General features: G+C 39.1%; 1 protein-coding gene across 1 annotated transcript in view; it reads left to right on the top strand.

The window, feature by feature from the left end:
• Positions 1-16,478, top strand: part of LOC113051359 (ras GTPase-activating-like protein IQGAP1) — a 37,533-nt gene extending 21,055 nt beyond the window's left edge. Inside the window, exons 9-37 of the mRNA XM_026215030.1 lie at positions 249-336; positions 429-592; positions 820-904; positions 1,094-1,257; positions 1,860-2,020; positions 2,437-2,561; positions 2,651-2,814; positions 6,201-6,291; positions 6,442-6,609; positions 6,794-6,936; positions 7,055-7,225; positions 7,344-7,427; positions 7,626-7,697; positions 7,822-7,891; positions 8,463-8,827; positions 8,923-9,086; positions 9,199-9,423; positions 9,907-10,047; positions 12,254-12,338; positions 12,889-13,121; positions 13,196-13,328; positions 13,559-13,661; positions 13,744-13,879; positions 14,545-14,632; positions 14,748-14,957; positions 15,674-15,840; positions 15,934-16,056; positions 16,159-16,267; positions 16,365-16,478. Coding sequence (XP_026070815.1) covers positions 249-336; positions 429-592; positions 820-904; positions 1,094-1,257; positions 1,860-2,020; positions 2,437-2,561; positions 2,651-2,814; positions 6,201-6,291; positions 6,442-6,609; positions 6,794-6,936; positions 7,055-7,225; positions 7,344-7,427; positions 7,626-7,697; positions 7,822-7,891; positions 8,463-8,827; positions 8,923-9,086; positions 9,199-9,423; positions 9,907-10,047; positions 12,254-12,338; positions 12,889-13,121; positions 13,196-13,328; positions 13,559-13,661; positions 13,744-13,879; positions 14,545-14,632; positions 14,748-14,957; positions 15,674-15,840; positions 15,934-16,056; positions 16,159-16,267; positions 16,365-16,478 — 4,146 coding nt within the window. The remainder of the gene's footprint in view (positions 1-248; positions 337-428; positions 593-819; positions 905-1,093; positions 1,258-1,859; positions 2,021-2,436; positions 2,562-2,650; positions 2,815-6,200; positions 6,292-6,441; positions 6,610-6,793; positions 6,937-7,054; positions 7,226-7,343; positions 7,428-7,625; positions 7,698-7,821; positions 7,892-8,462; positions 8,828-8,922; positions 9,087-9,198; positions 9,424-9,906; positions 10,048-12,253; positions 12,339-12,888; positions 13,122-13,195; positions 13,329-13,558; positions 13,662-13,743; positions 13,880-14,544; positions 14,633-14,747; positions 14,958-15,673; positions 15,841-15,933; positions 16,057-16,158; positions 16,268-16,364) is intronic.
• Positions 16,479-19,186: the final 2,708 nt, after the last annotated feature.

Below are 19,186 nucleotides of genomic sequence, written 5' to 3'. Positions count from 1 at the left end.
AAAAATAGCCCCATCTAATAAATAAATAAGCAATATGAACTTTTTAACCCAACATTGATGCATGCTTTGTAGTTTTTGTTAGCATTAGTGTTATTCTTTAGCTTGATCTATTTATTATTTATTTTTTTCCAGCTTTTGGCATGTAACGAAAACTTTTTTTAATCATTTTAGATTTGGTTCTATCCATTGTGTATGAATTGAATAACAGTATGAAGATAATGGTATAAATGCATGTTTCTTTGTAATAGATTGGAGAGAATGCGGAGGCTGAAAGGGATGCTTACGATGAGCTGCTCACACATGCTGAAATCCAGGGAAACGTCAACAAAGTCAATTGTATGTCCCTCGCCCATGTCCACCTTCAGCTCTTGAGCTCTTCTGAGGCTGAGGATGCGATCTGAGTTCTCTGTGTTTGTGCTGTTTCTCAGTGACCCAAGCATTGAATTCAGCAGAACAGGCCCTACTGAGTGGTGATGAGGACAAGCTGTACGACACTCTCCGTTCCCCTGCGTTAGGTCTGCAGTCCGTGCAAGCTCCGAACAAGGGATGGTACCTCAAACAGCTGCTGGCCGATCGAGAGCAGAAGGAACCGGTAACAGCTTCTTCTACTCAGCGGGGAAAAATAGATTTACTGATTGTCTCAGCAGAACTTCCTGCTTGCATTGAGATGTCCTAATCATTGCTTCCCTATTAATGAAGTACCATATCTTACCAAAACTGAATTGTAATACAAACCAAGCTGTGACAAATGTGAATTGTTAATACTAATCTCTATAATCTCACCACTTTTGGCTTGTGTCATTCGTCCTCATGTCCTAGAATGTCCCAGGAGAGCCTCTGATGAAGGAGGAGTTACAGAGTGGTGTGGATGCAGCTAATGCACAAGCAGCGGACTATCAAAAATGTATGTACTCCCTTCTGCATCACTACATTCTTTTGAAACCGTGAGGAGTTTGTGTGTTCAGGGAACAGTACATCAGAAAGACGCCAGTGTTTTCTTTGTCTCTATTTTAATGTTTTCATTCATGCTGTCGTACAGCTGTCATCCTGTGAAGAGAACAATGAGATGTGTGTGTGTGTGTGTGTGTTTCAGTGCTGCGGGCGATGGAGAGGATTAATGCTGCCATCAGAAAAGGTGTAGCAGAGGAAACAGTGAATGAACTGACGAACCCAGACGCCCAGCTGCCGGAGGTTTACCCTAGCGCTGCAGATCTGTACCAGAGAGAACTCGCCAGCCTGCAACAGCAGAGCGCAGAGGTTAAAACACACTCAAATCCACACAATATCAGCTGACTCTGGTTATTTTGCTGTAACCATCTTAAAAATTAGAAATTTGGTACATAAACTAAGTGAGCTGTGTACGACATGCAGCAGCATCCTAATGATCATGGCCACTAATAAGTTCTCTACGAAGATACCAGCTCTTAATTTCAGTAGAATTTAGCAGTTGCATTTAGTCAAGCTATAGGCATGATATTTAAATAACAGCATCAAGCTTAAATATACACGGCACACAAATATTGGGTAAGACTGGTTACACTGAACCATTTATATCAGTACTTCTCAGAATGCAATGTTGTCAACTAGGGTGTCATATTGCCCTATTATTGATTTCTCTCGCCTTGGCTGACATCTCTTTTTACTTGAGTTTGTCACAATGAATTTTCAATTTTCTGAGATGCATATGATGCTGACTTTAGAATAGATTAAAATTAAGAATCTCAGCCTGTTTTTAAGTTTGTAAGCATCTTACCAGGATTCAGAACAGAGCAATAATTTACATGCAGTTTACATAAGTAGATGACCTGTAACCGTTTGCTTTAGTCTGAGTGATTTTTGTGCTTGGCTTGACTGCACAGGGCTCTTTGTCACACCCCGAGCTGCTGGTTGCTGTGGAGATGCTGTCCTCGGTGGTGCTGATAAACGAGGCGCTGGATGTAGGGGACAGGGCAGCAGTGTGGAAACGGCTCAGCAGTAACCTCACCGGCCTCAGCAACGTAGAGGACGAGTTCGCCCAGAGGTGAGACTTCCAGACACATTCCTGGTCTTGTCTTGCATGATTTATCAGTGCACGTTATTCTAAAAGAAAAATAATCTTAAGCTTTCATCAAAATACAACACCTTGCTCACTTTCTGAAATGACTTTCCTAGCAGCTGAAAGTCACATACCACATGGGCCATTGGATTGTCAACTCTAAGCCAAATAGCTATTTAAGCATTACTTTACCTATAACTCTCATTCTAGTCTGGCTCTATTCTTGTATGCAAAAGCCACTTTTCATAATCAAATCAATTTCTGACTGATAAAACCAGGGCTCGTCCAACTTTACCTTTTATTTTGCTTAGAAAAATGCCAAAATACAGACGTAGAATAGGTTGTGAATGTTGACGCTGAATTGGCTCCTGTTTTAGCCACTGTTTGTCGTTTCCCTGCAGATATATCGATGAGTTGATGCATCTGAAGGCAGCTGCGCGGGAGGAGGGTAGTGACTTTCTCACCTGGAATGACATCCAGGCCTGTGTGGACCAGGTCAACAATACTATTCAAGAAGAACATGAAAGTGAGCATGATATTCATCCTCATTATGGCTGGATCAAATTCAGATTGTTTCCTACTATGAACCGTGTACGTGTCCTCTTGCGACTTCAGGGATTGCTGCTATTGGTCTGATCAACGAGGCTCTGGATGAGAGTGGCCTACAGAAGACAATGGCTTCTTTACAGAACCCAGCCGCCAAGCTAACAGACATAGATCCATCTTTGGCTCAGCATTACTATGATATACTGCAGGAGGCAAGGAGAGAGAAGGCCCACGTATGTATACCTATACAAACCTATAACAATAACTGTACATGCAACTGTAAAAAATATCAACTGTTTAATACTGATTTCGAAGTGTTCAGCCCGTTGGGCCACTCCCAGAGCTTTCATCCTCTCATATCTGATTCTGGTTTTTGTCTAGTTTTCTGAATTTCTTTCATTCATTCTCCGTTCAAACACTAATGGGAGATTGTTTCAATCTCTGAAAACACAATAGCATTGCGACCTGATGAGGGTATGTAACCCTTTATCAAGGGAGGTCGGAGCTCTGAATGAATTGTGATTTTTCTGATAAAAATTTTAATTGTTATTTTAAAAAAGCACCATGTTTGGTGTGCTATTGTTATTAGATAAAAAAAAAATACATAAAAAAACTGAGTATTAGGATGAAATAATATAATAATATACTTTTTATTTTACAGTACTAACATCTGTGGTCTGTGGTTGCCTTAATTTAATCATTTTCAGACACAAAATCATTACGCTTTTAACTGAAATCTCTGGATCGTGAGTTGCTCTTGTGTAAAAGAACACAGTGCTGTGCTTCACTCTGAAACAGAATATTTATTGCAATTTCTGATAGCCTCCGTCTCTAAACATGCATCCTGTGAGTATCTCTTTCTATAACGTCTCATGATTCCAGTCTGATAAACATCATCTTTTCATTAGAAAGCCCTTTATGTTTTCAAATGACTATACTATGTGCAAACAACATTAGATTCAATTGATCTCACACACCTTGGGTATCATACACACCAGCTTTTGTATATGATTAAAGGACACTTTGTTCCTTATCTGTGGCTCATTGTAGAGCTAAAGTAGGTTCAAGTGTAGCATATTTCAGTAATGTCTCTAAGTCAGTTTTAGGCCGTGCCCCACGTGTTTCCTGTGGATGTGAAATTGAAACCTCAAGGATGCAGGTGAATGGGCATCGAGAAGGCCTTGGCTTACCACAGCAGTGTGCCAGTGTGGTTCAGAGCTGATCTGAAGTCTCTGAGGCCAAGAGCTCTTTTTTTTTTTTTTTTACCATGACCGCTCTAGATAAAGTACCCAGAGTACTCGTTCAGAGGCGTTACGGAAAGCCTAATCTTAAATCTGCATCTGTTTGATTCCCCTATTTGTAAACAGATCTTGAGTTTAATACGTGATATTTACACTTTGTCGCTAACCACTTTTAATAGAGGATCACATGAATAGCAATTTTTGTCTCTTGAGCTCATAATGGCTGTCAAAGTTTATGCTGAACCCATGCTACCTAAAAAAAAAAAAAAAAAAATGGCTGGAAAAACGGTGTTTCCTTTTGCCATGATTTGCACAAGCATCGGAAATAACAAGACCTATGACTTTTTCTCTGCCTTAAAAGGGCAGAAGTCTGCTCCTGTTAGCTGGCGTAGTTCAGGAAAGGGTTTTTCGTGCTGAGGTCACTCCTCCAGGCTGACACTAGCTTGGGTCACTGTGCATGGAAAGCACAGATGAAACCAGATCCGCTCAACTGAGACACAAAAAGGTCCGACTTTAACAAAAATCTCAAAAGGTGGAGTGATGTGTGACCTGACAGTGACGATTCGAGAGGTTTCTGTTTAATCGACTTCAGTAAGCACTATTTTTGAGAAAGATGTAAGCCTCAAAACTCTTGAAATGAGTCAAATATGAATAGTTAAATTGTACTGATGAGCCGTTGACATGAAATACTTTCAGGAAGTTAGTTGACATACAGTGGCGTGAAATGCAACACACACACATTTTTATTATATGCTAATGATTTATTAATTTTGAGAATATTTAGAATATTTGTAGATACACAAAAACTTACGTTATGCCTCTATTATCCAAATGCTTTTTTAGAAGTACATCACGGTTTACATTATTACATCCTGTGCTGAATTACTTCAGTAAGCATTTTTCACGATGATCATCCCCAAAGTTTAGCTGGAATTGACAGAAGTCGTTCCTCTTTTATCATTCAGTGTAAACCCTCCCAGAAGAGTCGGTAATGTAATCTCGGACATTACACCACACCCTTTTTCACTTCCTCAGTCACAGTTGGCAGACTTTATTCACGTATTCAGATCCTGATCATGTCTACTACACACCACTGGGACACATTAAGTACTGTTTGCGCTCTAATCCAGCAGGCGTTAGTTTTATGCAGCCGATAAAATGTAACGCAGTGAAGCGGAGACCTGTCAAGCCTGAAGGAACAACGTTTTCCCCTGTCTGTCGCACAGTTCGCCACACCCTCAGGTTTGGTGCATGGCGCTGCTTCTGTACGTTTTGCAAGAAAGGCGGGCAGATTGCATCGAGGGCCGCTGCACTGTACTCAGCAAATCAGAGAGCTGCGAATCGTGCTCCGGAAACTGAGCTCAGCATGCGGTCAAAGACTGCTACGAGAGAGGGCAACTGCTCCACCTGGTGGGGGTTGTGATGTTTGTATCCAAGATGCCAAGCGAATGATGATAGAAGCAGATGCGGTTAATTGAAAGGAGTAGATTTTATACAGCCAAAGAACATGATCTGCACAAGTCAGTCAGCTTGATCTTGTTTATGGCTCTCTGCAGCACTTCCGGAAGGAAACTGTGCTATTATCTTGAAAGGCAGTGCGAGATTGTTTATATAATTTTGGCAGTTATGTTGTTGAATAATGAAACACTGTCCCTTCCAGTGCATATAGCATTTGTTGTAACTAATAAATGACCTTGATGTGTTTTTAATAGAATTAAAGTGACAGTTGATTCCAAAATGTCAATATTTACCCACCCACATGTTCCAAACTTTCCTCTGTGGAAAACAAAATATGTAAAAAAAAAAAAAAAAAAAAAACATTGACTCTTATTGTATACAAAATATACAATTTTTGTATTTCTTTTTTTGCTTTTTGTGATCCTGGGACGAAAGTAAGGCATACAGGTTTGGAACATGAGGGTGAGTAATTTTAATTCCATTAGAAAAATGTTTTAACCATCAACAGGTTGGACTGTTTAATGTCTGTAATAATCTCAGGTTTGACTGACATCTAGTGTCCGAGTGTTATTCCTAATCAAAAACAGAATGAAATCTTGTTCAAATTGCTAGAATGTTTTAAAAACCTGGTTATTTTCTGCTATTTCGTTTGGTGGCACAGAGCTTCGTCTTTAAACATTCCCATAGACCTTAATTTGCAATTTCAAAAGTAAAGTACTTCTTAAGCTAGAAATTATTTGTTATAAATCCAGTCTTTAAAATGCTTATTTAGCCATTACAATTATTGCAAAAGACATGAAAAAAAATGGAAACGAATTGTCCACAAAGTATGATTTGTCTATAGAGCTCAGAATGCATCCTAATTCTTTGAAAAGGTTACTTGTTGGTAATTGACATGGTTTTTTTGCTTGTCTTTACAGGAATGTGGAGATCCTTCTGCAGTACTTTGGTTAGATGAGATCCAGGATGCGATCTTAAGAGCCAACAAAGACTCGGAGGATGCTCTGCAGTGTAAAAATACTTCTTTAAATCTTACTTCCTATTAAACTCAGAACTTATTTCCTTCTGTGTGTGTACAGTATTTACTCATTTAGTCTGTATCTTCTTTTCTTTTGAATCATCTCAGTTTTTCTAAAGAGTGATCTTCTTTTCCATCCTCAGTCTCTCAGGCGATCCAGTCCATCAATGAGGCTGTGGATAACAAGGACTCGTCTCAGACGCTGGCAGCTCTGCGTTCACCCGCTGGTGGTCTGTACGGAGTCACATCTGAATGTGCTCAGACCTACCAGGACGACCTGTTTCGAATTAAAGAGGACAAGAAAAAGGAAGGTGAGACAGGTTTCCGTGTTGATCCTTTGATGTTTGGTACAAAAATCTATAGTAATATTTACATTTAAACAAGTACAATTGCTTTTTTTCTGCTCAAGTTCTCAATTGAAGAATCTGTTTTCAACTGTTTGGTGGTGTCACATTTACACTTTGTGATGTAGAGAGTAATAGAGGTTTTTGGTAGGGTATAATGGCAGTGAATGGATGAAACATTGGGTGAAGGGAGGACACAACTACTACTATAACCTCAAGACTGGACAAGGCAGCTGGGAAGAGCCTGCAGACTTTATTCCAAACAACACTGAGCTCAACAAGGAGGAAATACAGGTACATCTTCTATTTTTACAATGTATATAATACATCATATATATGTCACCCTATTGTGATTTATTATATTTATTAATAGATTTTTTCCATGAGTACTTACTGTCTGTGTCTTGTGTAGTCTGTTGTGTCAGGAGTAACTTCAGCATATAACCGGGAGCAGCTGTGGTTGGCCAATGAGAGTCTGATCGCCAAGCTGCAGGCCCGGTGCCGTGGTTTTATGGTGCGACGTGGAATGAAAGATCGTCTTGCGTTCTTGAAGTCTCAGGAGCCGTCCGTCACATGCATACAGGTCAATCTCCTATTGCTTCCTTCACTTAGTGCCAAACAAGACTGGAAGGCGTTCATGTAAACGCTAACAAAAATAACATCACTGTTGGTCGTCACGTCTGGTTCTGTTTGCTTTATAGGCCCACTGGAGAGGCTACAAGGACAAAAAGAAGTACAAAGACAGGAAGCAGTACCTGAAGGATCACGCTGATGATGCTGTCAAGGTAAGATGATGATGAGCAGCAGCAGACTCCACACGTTTATTTCACCAGATTTTCAGATCCTGATGATATGTCTGGAATATACTCGCTGTTCTATACACTGCGTGGCAGAACCATAAGTGGTGTAACACCTAATTATCAGGATTTATTATAAAATCTGAATTTGAATAAAATATATCTTTTTTTTTTTTTTCTCTGTAGATTCAGTCAATGGTCAGGATGCACCAAGCTCGCAAAAAATACAGAGACCGTCTGCAGTACTTCAAAGACCATGTGAGTTTCAAGTCAAAATCAAAGGACTTGTATATTTTTATGGTAGTAATAATAACAGTTCATCTGATTTCTAACTGCTCAGTGGTCAGTCTTTAATGTTCTCCATCCATCTTTCTCATTGCAGATTAATGATGTGGTGAAAATTCAGGCTTTTATTCGAGCCAACAAAGCAAGAGATGACTACAAAACACTCAGTAAGCATTTCATGTACTTCCTTCAAATTCTGTTTCACATGCTCTCACTTAGAGCATGCTTCTAATATCCATATAGATAACTTGTTTTTTTCTTTTGAAGCCATGTAATTGTGGTTTCTGTGTACTGTTAAAATATGAAAACACCATTAAAAATGGTTTGATCGCCATCATTTACTGCCATTCATGTCATTCCAAACCATTATGACTGACTTTCTTCTGTGGAAGATTTGATGTTTCCAGTACAATGGAAGCCAACTGTTTGGTTTCCAACATTCTTCAAAATATCTTCTTTTATGTTCTGCAGAAGAAAGAATGTTATTCAGGTGTGGAACAACATAAGGGGGAGTAAATCACAATTTTTTTAGGGTGAACTTTACCCTTATGGGGAGGGACACTTTATAGAAGATTTAATTGGACCAGAATTAGAGTACAGGATGAGTCATCAGTGTTTTTGTTCAGTTTTCCCAGAATAATAAAAAAGCACATTTTAATATACAAGTATATACCTTCAAACTGTTTCCTCCTATTAGTATAGGAGTACACTAGCACTGAATGCCACTGTCTTCAACAGTCAATGCAGATGATCCTCCAATGGGAGTTGTTCGTAAGTTTGTCCACCTGCTGGATCACAGCGATCAGGACTTCCAGGAAGAGCTGGATCTGATGCGGCTAAGAGAAGAGGTGATCACCAACATCCGCTCCAACCAGCAGCTGGAGAACGACCTTAATCTGATGGACATCAAGATCGGCCTGCTGGTGAAAAACAAGATCACCCTTCAGGAGGTGGTCTCTCACAGCAAGAAGCTCACCAAGAAGAACAAGGGCGAGCTCTCCAACCTCATGATGATGAACAAGCAGAAAGGAGGCCTGAAGGCACTTAGTAAAGAGAAGAGGGAGAAGCTAGAAGCATATCAGTTCCTCTTTTACCTCTTACAGGTAAAACTCATCAACTCTTGCCCAAGAATTGTTTGAAAATCAGTGTCACTACAGTCCTGTTAATTCCCCTCTCTGTTCATTTTATTTCTTCTCAGACAAATCCAACCTACCTGGCCAAGCTGATCTTTCAGATGCCACAGAACAAGTCCACCAAGTTCATGGATTCTGTCATTTTCACATTGTACAACTACGCTTCTAATCAGCGTGAAGAGTACCTCTTGCTCAATCTCTTCAAAACGGCCCTGCAGGAGGAGATCAAGTAGGAACTTCATGATATACCATAAATGATATACTCTATTTATCAAGCTGCATTTGCATTGCATGCATTGCACGATCTCTCAGTGATGTGTTTCTTAATAATGTAAATGCAGATCTAAGGTGGACCACATCCAGGAGATCGTCACAGGAAACCCAACGGTCATTAAGATGGTGGTGAGCTTTAACAGAGGAGCCCGAGGTCAGAACGCACTCCGGCAGATCCTGGCTCCGGTCGTGAAAGAAATCATGGATGACAAGACCCTCAACATTAAAACTGACCCAGTCGACATATACAAGAGCTGGGTGAACCAGATGGAGAGTCAAACTGGAGAGGCCAGGTGTGTTTTTTAACCTTTTTGAGATGAAGGGCCACCACTGCCTAACACATTATTCTCCCCCTCAATAAACGGCAAGATATTTTATTCTGTAATTATGACAAACCTGCCTGTTTTCAAACTTTTATTGATATTTTTCCAAGTAATTAATCTGGTTAATTAATTTAATGTATTATATTATTTACCTGTTTTTGATTATTATTATCTTTTTTTTTGTGGTGTTTTATATTCCAGAACTGAATGTTCTTCAATAAAAACAGCATTTATGTAGGAAAATATAAAGAAATATGATTTCAGTCTTAATTCAGTGTGTTTTTTAGCATTTTTTCTTTTTTAGCTGAGGCCCCCTAGGGGAATATTAATAATAAATATAATTTTTAAGACGTGTATATAGTGAAAATTAATAAAGCCAGATGCACAATTGAAATGTAATGCTAGCTGACCCGCTACCTAATGCTGCAATGACCGTGTAATTCTGTTTTGCAGTAAATTGCCGTATGATGTGACTCCAGAACAGGCAATGAGTCACGAGGAGGTTCGAACCCGCCTGGAAGCCTCCATCAAGAACATGAGGACGGTCACAGACAAATTCCTCTCGGCCATAATTGTTTCTGTGGATAAAATCCCGTGAGTTGATAAAATCCCGCCACATGGATTTCCCTCATAGATCAACAAATTCCATGTCATCTATTTCTAGATGCGCCTACAATCAATTGTTCTTGAATATATGAAAATGACTTTCAGCAAGCCCGAATTTGAATATTTAAATACGTGTCTGTTACATGAGCCGTTTCTTTGTTCATGCTCTTGTACAAATCAGCATTACATTGCTGCTGCTTTTATTTTATTGAGGTTTGACGAAGTTAAAATAAAATGACACCATTTTCATATGACCATTTCTTCAACTGATTAGACCAAGAAATAACATATAGTGAATGACTTTATGACTGAGTTTTTTAATAACTCATTGACTCCTCATACAGTATTGTTCAAAATAATAGCAGTACAATGTGACTAACCAGAATAATCAAGGTTTTTCGTATATTTTTTTATTGCTACGTGGCAAACAAGTTACCAGTAGGTTCAGTAGATTCTCAGAAAACAAATGAGACCCAGCATTCATGATATGCACGCTCTTAAGGCTGTGCAATTGGGCAATTAGTTGAATTAGTTGAAAGGGGTGTGTTCAAAAAAATAGCAGTGTGGCATTCAATCACTGAGGTCATCAATTTTGTGAAGAAACAGGTGTGAATCAGGTGGCCCCTATTTAAGGATGAAGCCAACACTTGTTGAACATGCATTTGAAAGCTGAGGAAAATGGGTCGTTCAAGACATTGTTCAGAAGAACAGCGTACTTTGATTAAAAAGTTGATTAGAGAGGGGAAAACCTATAAAGAGGTGCAAAAAATGATAGGCTGTTCAGCTAAAATGATCTCCAATGCCTTAAAATGGAGAGCAAAACCAGAGAGACGTGGAAGAAAACGGAAGACAACCATCAAAATGGATAGAAGAATAACCAGAATGGCAAAGGCTCAGCCAATGATCACCTCCAGGATGATCAAAGACAGTCTGGAGTTACCTGTAAGTACTGTGACAGTTAGAAGACGTCTGTGTGAAGCTAATCTATTTTCAAGAACCCCCCGCAAAGTCCCTCTGTTAAAAAAAAGGCATGTGCAGAAGAGGTTACAATTTGCCAAAGAACACATCAACTGGCCTAAAGAGAAATGGAGGAACATTTTGTGGACTGATGAGAGTAAAATTGTTCTTTTTGGGTCCAAGGGCCACAGGCAGTTTGTGAGACGACCCCCAAACTCTGAATTCAAACCACAGTCCACAGTGAAGACAGTGAAGCATGGAGGTGCAAGCATCATGATATGGGCATGTTTCTCCTACTATGGTGTTGGGCCTATTTATCGCATACCAGGGATCATGGATCAGTTTGCATATGTTAAAATACTTGAAGAGGTCATGTTGCCCTATGCTGAAGAGGACATGCCCTTGAAATGGTTGTTTCAACAAGACAATGACCCAAAACACACTAGTAAACGGGCAAAGTCTTGGTTCCAAACCAACAAAATTAATGTTATGGAGTGGCCAGCCCAATCTCCAGACCTTAATCCAATTGAGAACTTGTGGGGTGATATCAAAAATGCTGTTTCTGAAGCAAAACCAAGAAATGTGAATGAATTGTGGAATATTGTTAAAGAATCATGGAGTGGAATAACAGCTGAGAGGTGCCACAAGTTGGTTGACTCCATGCCACACAGATGTCAAGCAGTTTTAAAAAACTGTGGTCATACAACTAAATATTAGTTTAGTGATTCACAGGATTGCTAAATCCCAGAAAAAAAAAATGGTTGTACAAAATAGTTTTGAGTTTGTACAGTCAAAGGTAGACACTGCTATTTTTTTGAACACACCCCTTTCAACTAATTGCCCAATTGCACAGCCTTAAGAGCGTGCATATCATGAATGCTGGGTCTTGTTTGTTTTCTGACAATCTACTGAACCTACTGGTAACTTGTTTGCCACGTAGCAATAAAAAATATACTAAAAACCTTGATTATTCTGGTTAGTCACATTGTACTGCTATTATTTTGAACAATACTGTATATCAGTCAAATAAATAATTCACTGAATCCATCAGAGCACAAAAAACTTCTTTACTGTATGCAAACTCATCAAAACGTTGAATGATCCAAGGACTATTATCATGTTATTGCGTGTTACTGACCGATTGCTTACATTCACTACACATTTTGAAATAAGGGCTACTTAAACTTCAGCAACATTCAAACAGAAGAACTAAGAATCCTTTGCGTTTTCCCTGTAGATATGGCATGCGGTTCATTGCCAAGACGCTGAAGGACACACTTAACGAAAGGTTCCCTGATGCCACAGAGGATGAGCTTTTGAAGGTTTGTGTTATTCCCGTGCAGAGCTTGGCTGATGTAATTGTACCCTTTAGTCTCAAAACCAAGACAGCCTTTATTCAGATGTCTTGAACACTGATTACCTCTTCATTAAACTGGCACCCACTGCTCCTCCATATCAGTTCTGTCCCACTGTGGAACAGTTTGCTGATTCCTGAGCATTTCTCTCATTTTGAATAATAAAAGTGGTTTACATCTCTTTCCTTTTCTTCTGGATTCCTCTTCTCTTTCTTTCTTTCTATCTGTCCTACACATGCTCTGTCTCTCTCGTTCTCTATGGCCTGGCTCCAGCTGTCCTCTTGGCCCTTGCTTATACCCTTTTCAAGATTTTTGATGAGCACCCTGCACAGGTGAGCCACGTCTTTCATATTCTTGCCTTGCTGCTTCTCTTTCTGTCAGTAATTTGGTTTACCCCTTTGTAGAAGCAGAGGATCTTTAGTTGCACAAAGATAGAAACATATAAAATAAAAAAATTGCACCGATGTTGTGTTTGCTTAAAAAAAGGAGGGTAAACTCATCCTTATTATCTTTTAAGATTGTGGGCAACCTGCTGTACTACCGCTACATGAACCCTGCCATTGTGGCTCCTGATGCCTTTGACATCATCGATCTATCGGCTGGAGGACAGCTGACCAACGAACAGAGGCGAAACCTGGGATCAATTGCCAAAATGTTGCAGCATGCAGCCTCCAACAAGATGTTCCTCGGAGACAACGCCCATCTGAACCCAATCAATGAATACCTCTCTAACTCCTACCAGAAATTTAGGTACAAGTGACATCAAAGTGCTTCTGTTTGTTTCTTTATTTCCGTACTGATGCAAGAAATTTTCTATCTCCCAGACGTTTCTTTTTGTCTGCTTGTGACGCCCCCTCTTTGGAAGACAAGTTCAATGTGGATCAATACTCTGACCTGGTCACCTTGACCAAGCCTGTGATCTACATTTCCATTGGGGAGATCATCAACACTCACACGGTAACTATTTGAAACTTAAGGTGTGGAAAAATAAATACATTTGGTGTTAAGTTGGTGTCAAAAATTCAGTACGTGGAGCAGCAGAAAGCTGATCGGTTTGAACGTGACTTCTGTACAAGTGGTGCTTCAAGCATCGCTACACTAATTACAATAGAAAGTAGTCTTTTTATACCAACAAAATTGAGTATAGTTGGTTTTAAATACTGAATATATTGTGGTATCTTCTTTAGCTCTTGCTAGATCACCAGGATGCCATCGCACCAGACCACAATGATCCTATTCATGAGCTGCTAGATGACCTGGGAGAGGTGCCCACCATTGAGTCTCTAATAGGTGAGTCTCTGAGATAATCTTCAATGTCTCAGGACGCCGAGGTCCTGCAGAGTCAGAGTGATCGACTGTTGTTCCCTCGCAGGTGAGAGCCCACTCCCCGCTGATGATCCTAATAAGGAAATGATGGGTAAGACCGAAGTCTCTCTCACCCTCACCAACAAATTTGATGTTCCTGATGAGGCCAATGTTGAAATGGATGCCAAGACCCTCCTCCTCAAGTAAGGACAATGCTTTACTCGAATTCTTCTGTTATAAAACCTAGTGAGGTACCAAATTCTCTGGTAGTACGTTTTCTTCCCAGAGAAGATAATCCACTAATGCAAACCCTTCCCCTGTTTCTAATATTTGAATATGGTTTTCACCCTTCACTGGAAGTTGGACGGAGTTTTCAAGGGTTGCAAAAATTTGTGTATCATGAATGCATGAAAATATTCCCACAAAACAAATAACCACCAGTATGTCTTAAAGAAGCAGGTTTTCTAGGTCTAATCAATGTAAATTATAAATTACAAATAATTATTTTGGACATAAATATCCATAACTGCCCATTTTAAAAGAATCACATAACAAATCATATTTCAATGCGTCCAAAGCGTAAATTGGATCTTAAAATTTCTGTATAGACATATAGTCGGGACTTCATGCAGCTTCTGCACTACTCTACATTGGAAATTAATGACTTCAGTCTGTTGTTTGGTATTTGTTGTTTATCGAAGATTGTGAAGAGGTCGCTTTAGACTGAATTGTTAGAAATGTTAGCTCGGCAATCGGCTGTAATTTAAGTCTGTTGTACTGGAAACAGTTGCTGCCTTATGTAGGTCACTAGGTTTTAGAACTAATATTTTTATTTGCCAAGTAATTAACATGGATCTTTCTCATTTAGCACCAAGAGGCTCATAGTAGATGTGATCAGGTTTCAGCCAGGAGAGACACTCACTGAGATTCTGGAGACGGTTGCTACACAAGAACAGGTACTTTAATTGCAGAATTTACAAATGAAAAACTTCAAGTTATATATATATATATATAAAAACTTCATCAAATCAGAGTTTTGCGTTTTCAAATCAGCATTTTTCTTTGGAATAGGAAGCCGATTACCAGCGTGCCATGCAGCGACGGGCCATTCGTGATGCTAAGACCCCGGAGAAGATGAAGCAAGCCAAACCAGTTGTGGATGACAGCCTTACCTTACAAGGCAAGAAGGACAAAATCAAGAGCAACTTGCAAAGGCTAGGAGAGTTGGGCAAAGTTCACCCTGAGAAGAAATACCAGGATCTGATCAATGACATTTCTAAGGTACCTTTCCTATGCAGGGGTGTACATTTCGAAGGAGGGGGGCAATAAACAAAAAAATTCTCATGAGCAATTTTTGAAAAAGATCACAAATAATACAGTCCTTGTAAGGATATTTATACACAGAGGCTTGCTATTGTTAGTACAGCAGGTAGACTGTGCCGAATTAGACAACTTAAAAGTACTTGTGTCCGTTGTAGACATTACCATCCATCACAGTATTGCCAAGTCCACGGGTTTCCTGTGGAATTGGGCCACTTTATCACTGTTGCCATGGGTTAAAGCGACCCCAATAATGTGTATTTATCCCCCGGAATGTGATTCTTACCGGAGGACCCCCTTTGAAACGTTTTGAGCTAGTTTTGAGTAGCACTTGGGTGTGGTTTATGAACACCTGGCAACCCTTTCCTTCAAGCAGGTAATGTTGTTATTATTGCTAACATAGCGGACTCATCTAAAAATACATTGGCACCTGTATTGAAGAGAAAATAATCACTTCATTCGATCCTTGACAGCCTTGGAGTTTCACAACTGTTGACTTTATTCTCTCTCTCATCGGCCTTGTGTGTGTGTGTGTGTGTGTAGCCTATGTGATGTAGAAGAGGAAAGCAGCCATTTCGAACAAACAACCGTCAGATTAATTTCTGACCCCCCTGGATTTCAAATGCGCCATTTCATTTTAGATGAAAGCGTCTTGATTTATTCTTTGACGTTTGTAGGACATCCGGAACCAGAGGCGATACCGTCAGAGGCGAAAGGCAGAATTGGTGAAGCTTCAGCAGACCAATGCTGCCCTGAACTCCAAGACCAATTTCTACAATGTGCAGATTGACTACTACAATCAATACATCAAGACCTGCATGGACAATTTAGCCAGCAAGGGCAAGTGAGTATCTACGGTCCAGTTTAGTTCATGTCATTATCTCTGATTGGATAATTGTCATTGAGCTTATGGAAAATGCGATCGCTTCACACACAGAGTTTCTAAGAAACCTGGAGACAATAAGGCGAAGAAGAGTAAGCAGGTATCGCAGAAGTACACAGCAGCCCGTCTGCACGAGAAGGGAGTGCTCATTGACATCGAGGATCTGCAGCCAAATCAGTGCGTTTCAGCTTCTGCTTGTGTTTTCATGTCTTGCTGTTTCTTTATCTACATTTCCTCTTGTTGTCCTGTAATAATATGCTTGTTTCCTATTTTTTACAGGTATAAGAATGTCATTTTCGAGATCTCACCATCTGAGGTTGTAGGCGTGTTTGAGGTGAAAGCTAAGCTTATGGGAGTCCATTTGGAGACGTTATTGTTAGAATACCAGGTAAAAAGTTCTTCTCTTTTTTAAATTTTTTTTATTATATTTTTAGTCTCATGTAGTCCGAACTCTGTCTGTAATTTTGTATTGTGTTTAATAACAGGACCTGCTCCAGTTGCAGTACGAGGGGGTGGCAGTGATGAAGCTGTTCGATCGAGCTACTGTAAATGTTAACCTCCTGGTTTTCCTGCTCAACAAGAAGTTCTACGGCAAATAGAAACGCAGAGGGAATGACAAGACTGTTTCATACAAAGTGAAGCCCAGACCACATTCATCTTTAAAGTTTAGATGTCTTTCCTGCACTACTCTGAGTGTGCTTTTCTTGAAGGATAGATTCCTTGAATGTACATTATTAAATTGTCACAGACCACCAACATGTATCTTCCGGACATGTAACGGTTGACTTTCTGTTTTTACTGAGATGTAAGTGTCCAAAAGAGTATCAATAATAGTTTGCTTTGATCTTTTGCAGACTGTGCTTGCATGAGCTTTGAATACTGTATATGTTATATGTAAAATTTTTATTACCTAATCTATTCTAAGGGATAAACAATTTGAAAATTGTTTCTAATTATCCTTATCATGTAGGAGAGTGGTTTGCCACATTCCTCCAAATGTTACCAAAATATATTTTATCAGAGTAATTTTTGTCTCTTTATTTGTAAATCCTGAATGGGTATATTTCATTGGCTAGTTGAAAAATGAGGACTTGTTGGAAAATATTTTTTGCTGGATGAATTTTGTGTTTACGTCCCTCTAATTTGTGCACCCTTGTCCATTTTTTTAAAAGGTGCCTTGACTTTAATAAAATTTGAGAAGCCTGATCATATCAAAACGTAGTGCTTATAATGTCAGTCCATCTCATTGTCTGTTGTTATTATTTGACTCAAGGTTGAATGATGGTTACATATTTGTATTGATATGTAACAATACTGATTATTGATGCTGGTTTATACACTTATTATGAGAAAATAGTGATGACATAAACAGATTAATTCTGAAATTTATGTACAGACATTTTTTTTTTTCTTTTTACAAAAAAAACTTTCAAGGATCAATCCCATCATTAAAAAAAGATTCATGTTTTAGAGAAAACATAACATTTATTGCAACCGTTCTGGTGTTTTGACTGAGATGTTCTCAGTTGCTGTACCGTTAAAGCTGTGTCCCGATGTTTTATATTCAAATGCTTTATGAAGGTGTGTATTTTTTCCATATGTGCATTCAATTTGGAAAGCCAGATTGGTAGCTGTGTGGAATATGAACTGCAGTGTGGTTGAAATTTTAGTATCACAGTCGTTTTCCTGATCTTACCTTTAACACTTGAATGGTAGTTCAGAAAGATGCTGGTCAGAAAATTACATTTCACTACACAGTGTTACATATGGCAAAAATAATAAGAGTGAAAGCTGATATTCTTTAACCTCATTGTATGGTTCAAAACACAAAATGCTTGAATATCTACTCCTATGTTTTGTTTTGTTTTGATTTATTACAGATAGCTCGAGCAATTATTTGTTAAGCTGTTCCACTGCTAAAACTATTAATAAAATCTATAAATGAAAACCACCGTATATCCTTTTGTTCAGATGCTCCCATACATTAAAGTCAGCCCAAATGATTAGGCTCAGTTTTTTTTTTGACCTAGCTGTTTTATATAAAGGTGGAAATCTGGTATAATATCAGGACATTTCAGTTGTTTGCATTTGCGTTTTTTGGACGCTTTTAACCAAAGCAACTTACAATTGATACATTTTGAAAAGCATATTGCGGTAAAATTGCCACAAATCTCACCTGTTTTTTTTTTTTTTTTTTTAAAGCATTTTGCGGTAATATTGCTGCAATATTCACCTGTTTTTTTCTTATTATGTAACTATAATGGATTACAGTTTTTACTTTTATTCCTTTACTTGTATTCCGTTACTCGCATAGATAGTTCTGTTATTTTACAAAGATCATAATGTGTATTTAAATATAATTTTATGTGTCTGGAAATTAGAGCATCTGACCTCAGTGCCTGTTTCACCATTTACCCATGGTGAACGAATCATTCGATGTAACCGGATCTTTTTGAACCAGTTCACCAAATCGAACGGAATCATTTTATTAAACGGTTCACATCTCCAATACGCATTAATCCACAAATGACTTAAGCTGTTAACTTTTTTAACGTGGCTGACACTCCCTCTGAGTTCAAACAAACTAATATCCCGGAGTAATTCATTTACTCAAACAGTACATTGACTGAACTGCTGTGAAGAGAGAACTGAAGATGAGCACCGAGCCAAGCCAAATAAGGAACAAAAGACGGACTCGTTCTGGAGTCAAGAACCGTTTCTGTGAGACGGGTCCGATTCGAGAACCGGGGAGCTGATGACACTGCGCATGTGTGATTCAGCGTGAAGCAGACTGACACAAAGAGCGTCTGAACTGAACTGATTCTTTTGGTGATTGATTCTGAACTGATTCTGTGCTAGTGTTATGAGCCCAGGTAAACCGAAGTCTTGAATCAAGGGCAATCATCGCCAATGACGTCATTACGTTGAGCGCAAAAGAACTGGTGAACCGTTTTCTTCAACCGAATTGAAACGAACTGTCCGAAAGAACTACTGGTGATCCAAAAACTGATGCAACCGGTTCTTGACTAGTGAACGACTAAATTTTTCGTTCATTATCTGGCTCGGCTCGGTGTTCATCTTCAGTTCTCTCTTCACAGCAGTTCAGTCAGTGTACTATTTGAGTAAATCAATTACTCTGAGATATTGGTTTGTTTGAACTCAGAGGGAGTGTCAGCCACATTAAAAAAGTTTACAGCTTAAGTCATTTGTGGATTAATGCGTATTGGAGATGCGAACTGTTTAAAACGATTCAGTTCGATTTGGTGAACTGGTTCAAAAAGATCCGGTTACATCGAATGATTCGTTC

This window comes from Carassius auratus, chromosome 32, assembly GCF_003368295.1.
Source record: "Carassius auratus strain Wakin chromosome 32, ASM336829v1, whole genome shotgun sequence".
NCBI lineage: Eukaryota > Metazoa > Chordata > Actinopteri > Cypriniformes > Cyprinidae > Carassius > Carassius auratus.
This window is presented reverse-complemented; position numbering and strand designations above follow the sequence as displayed.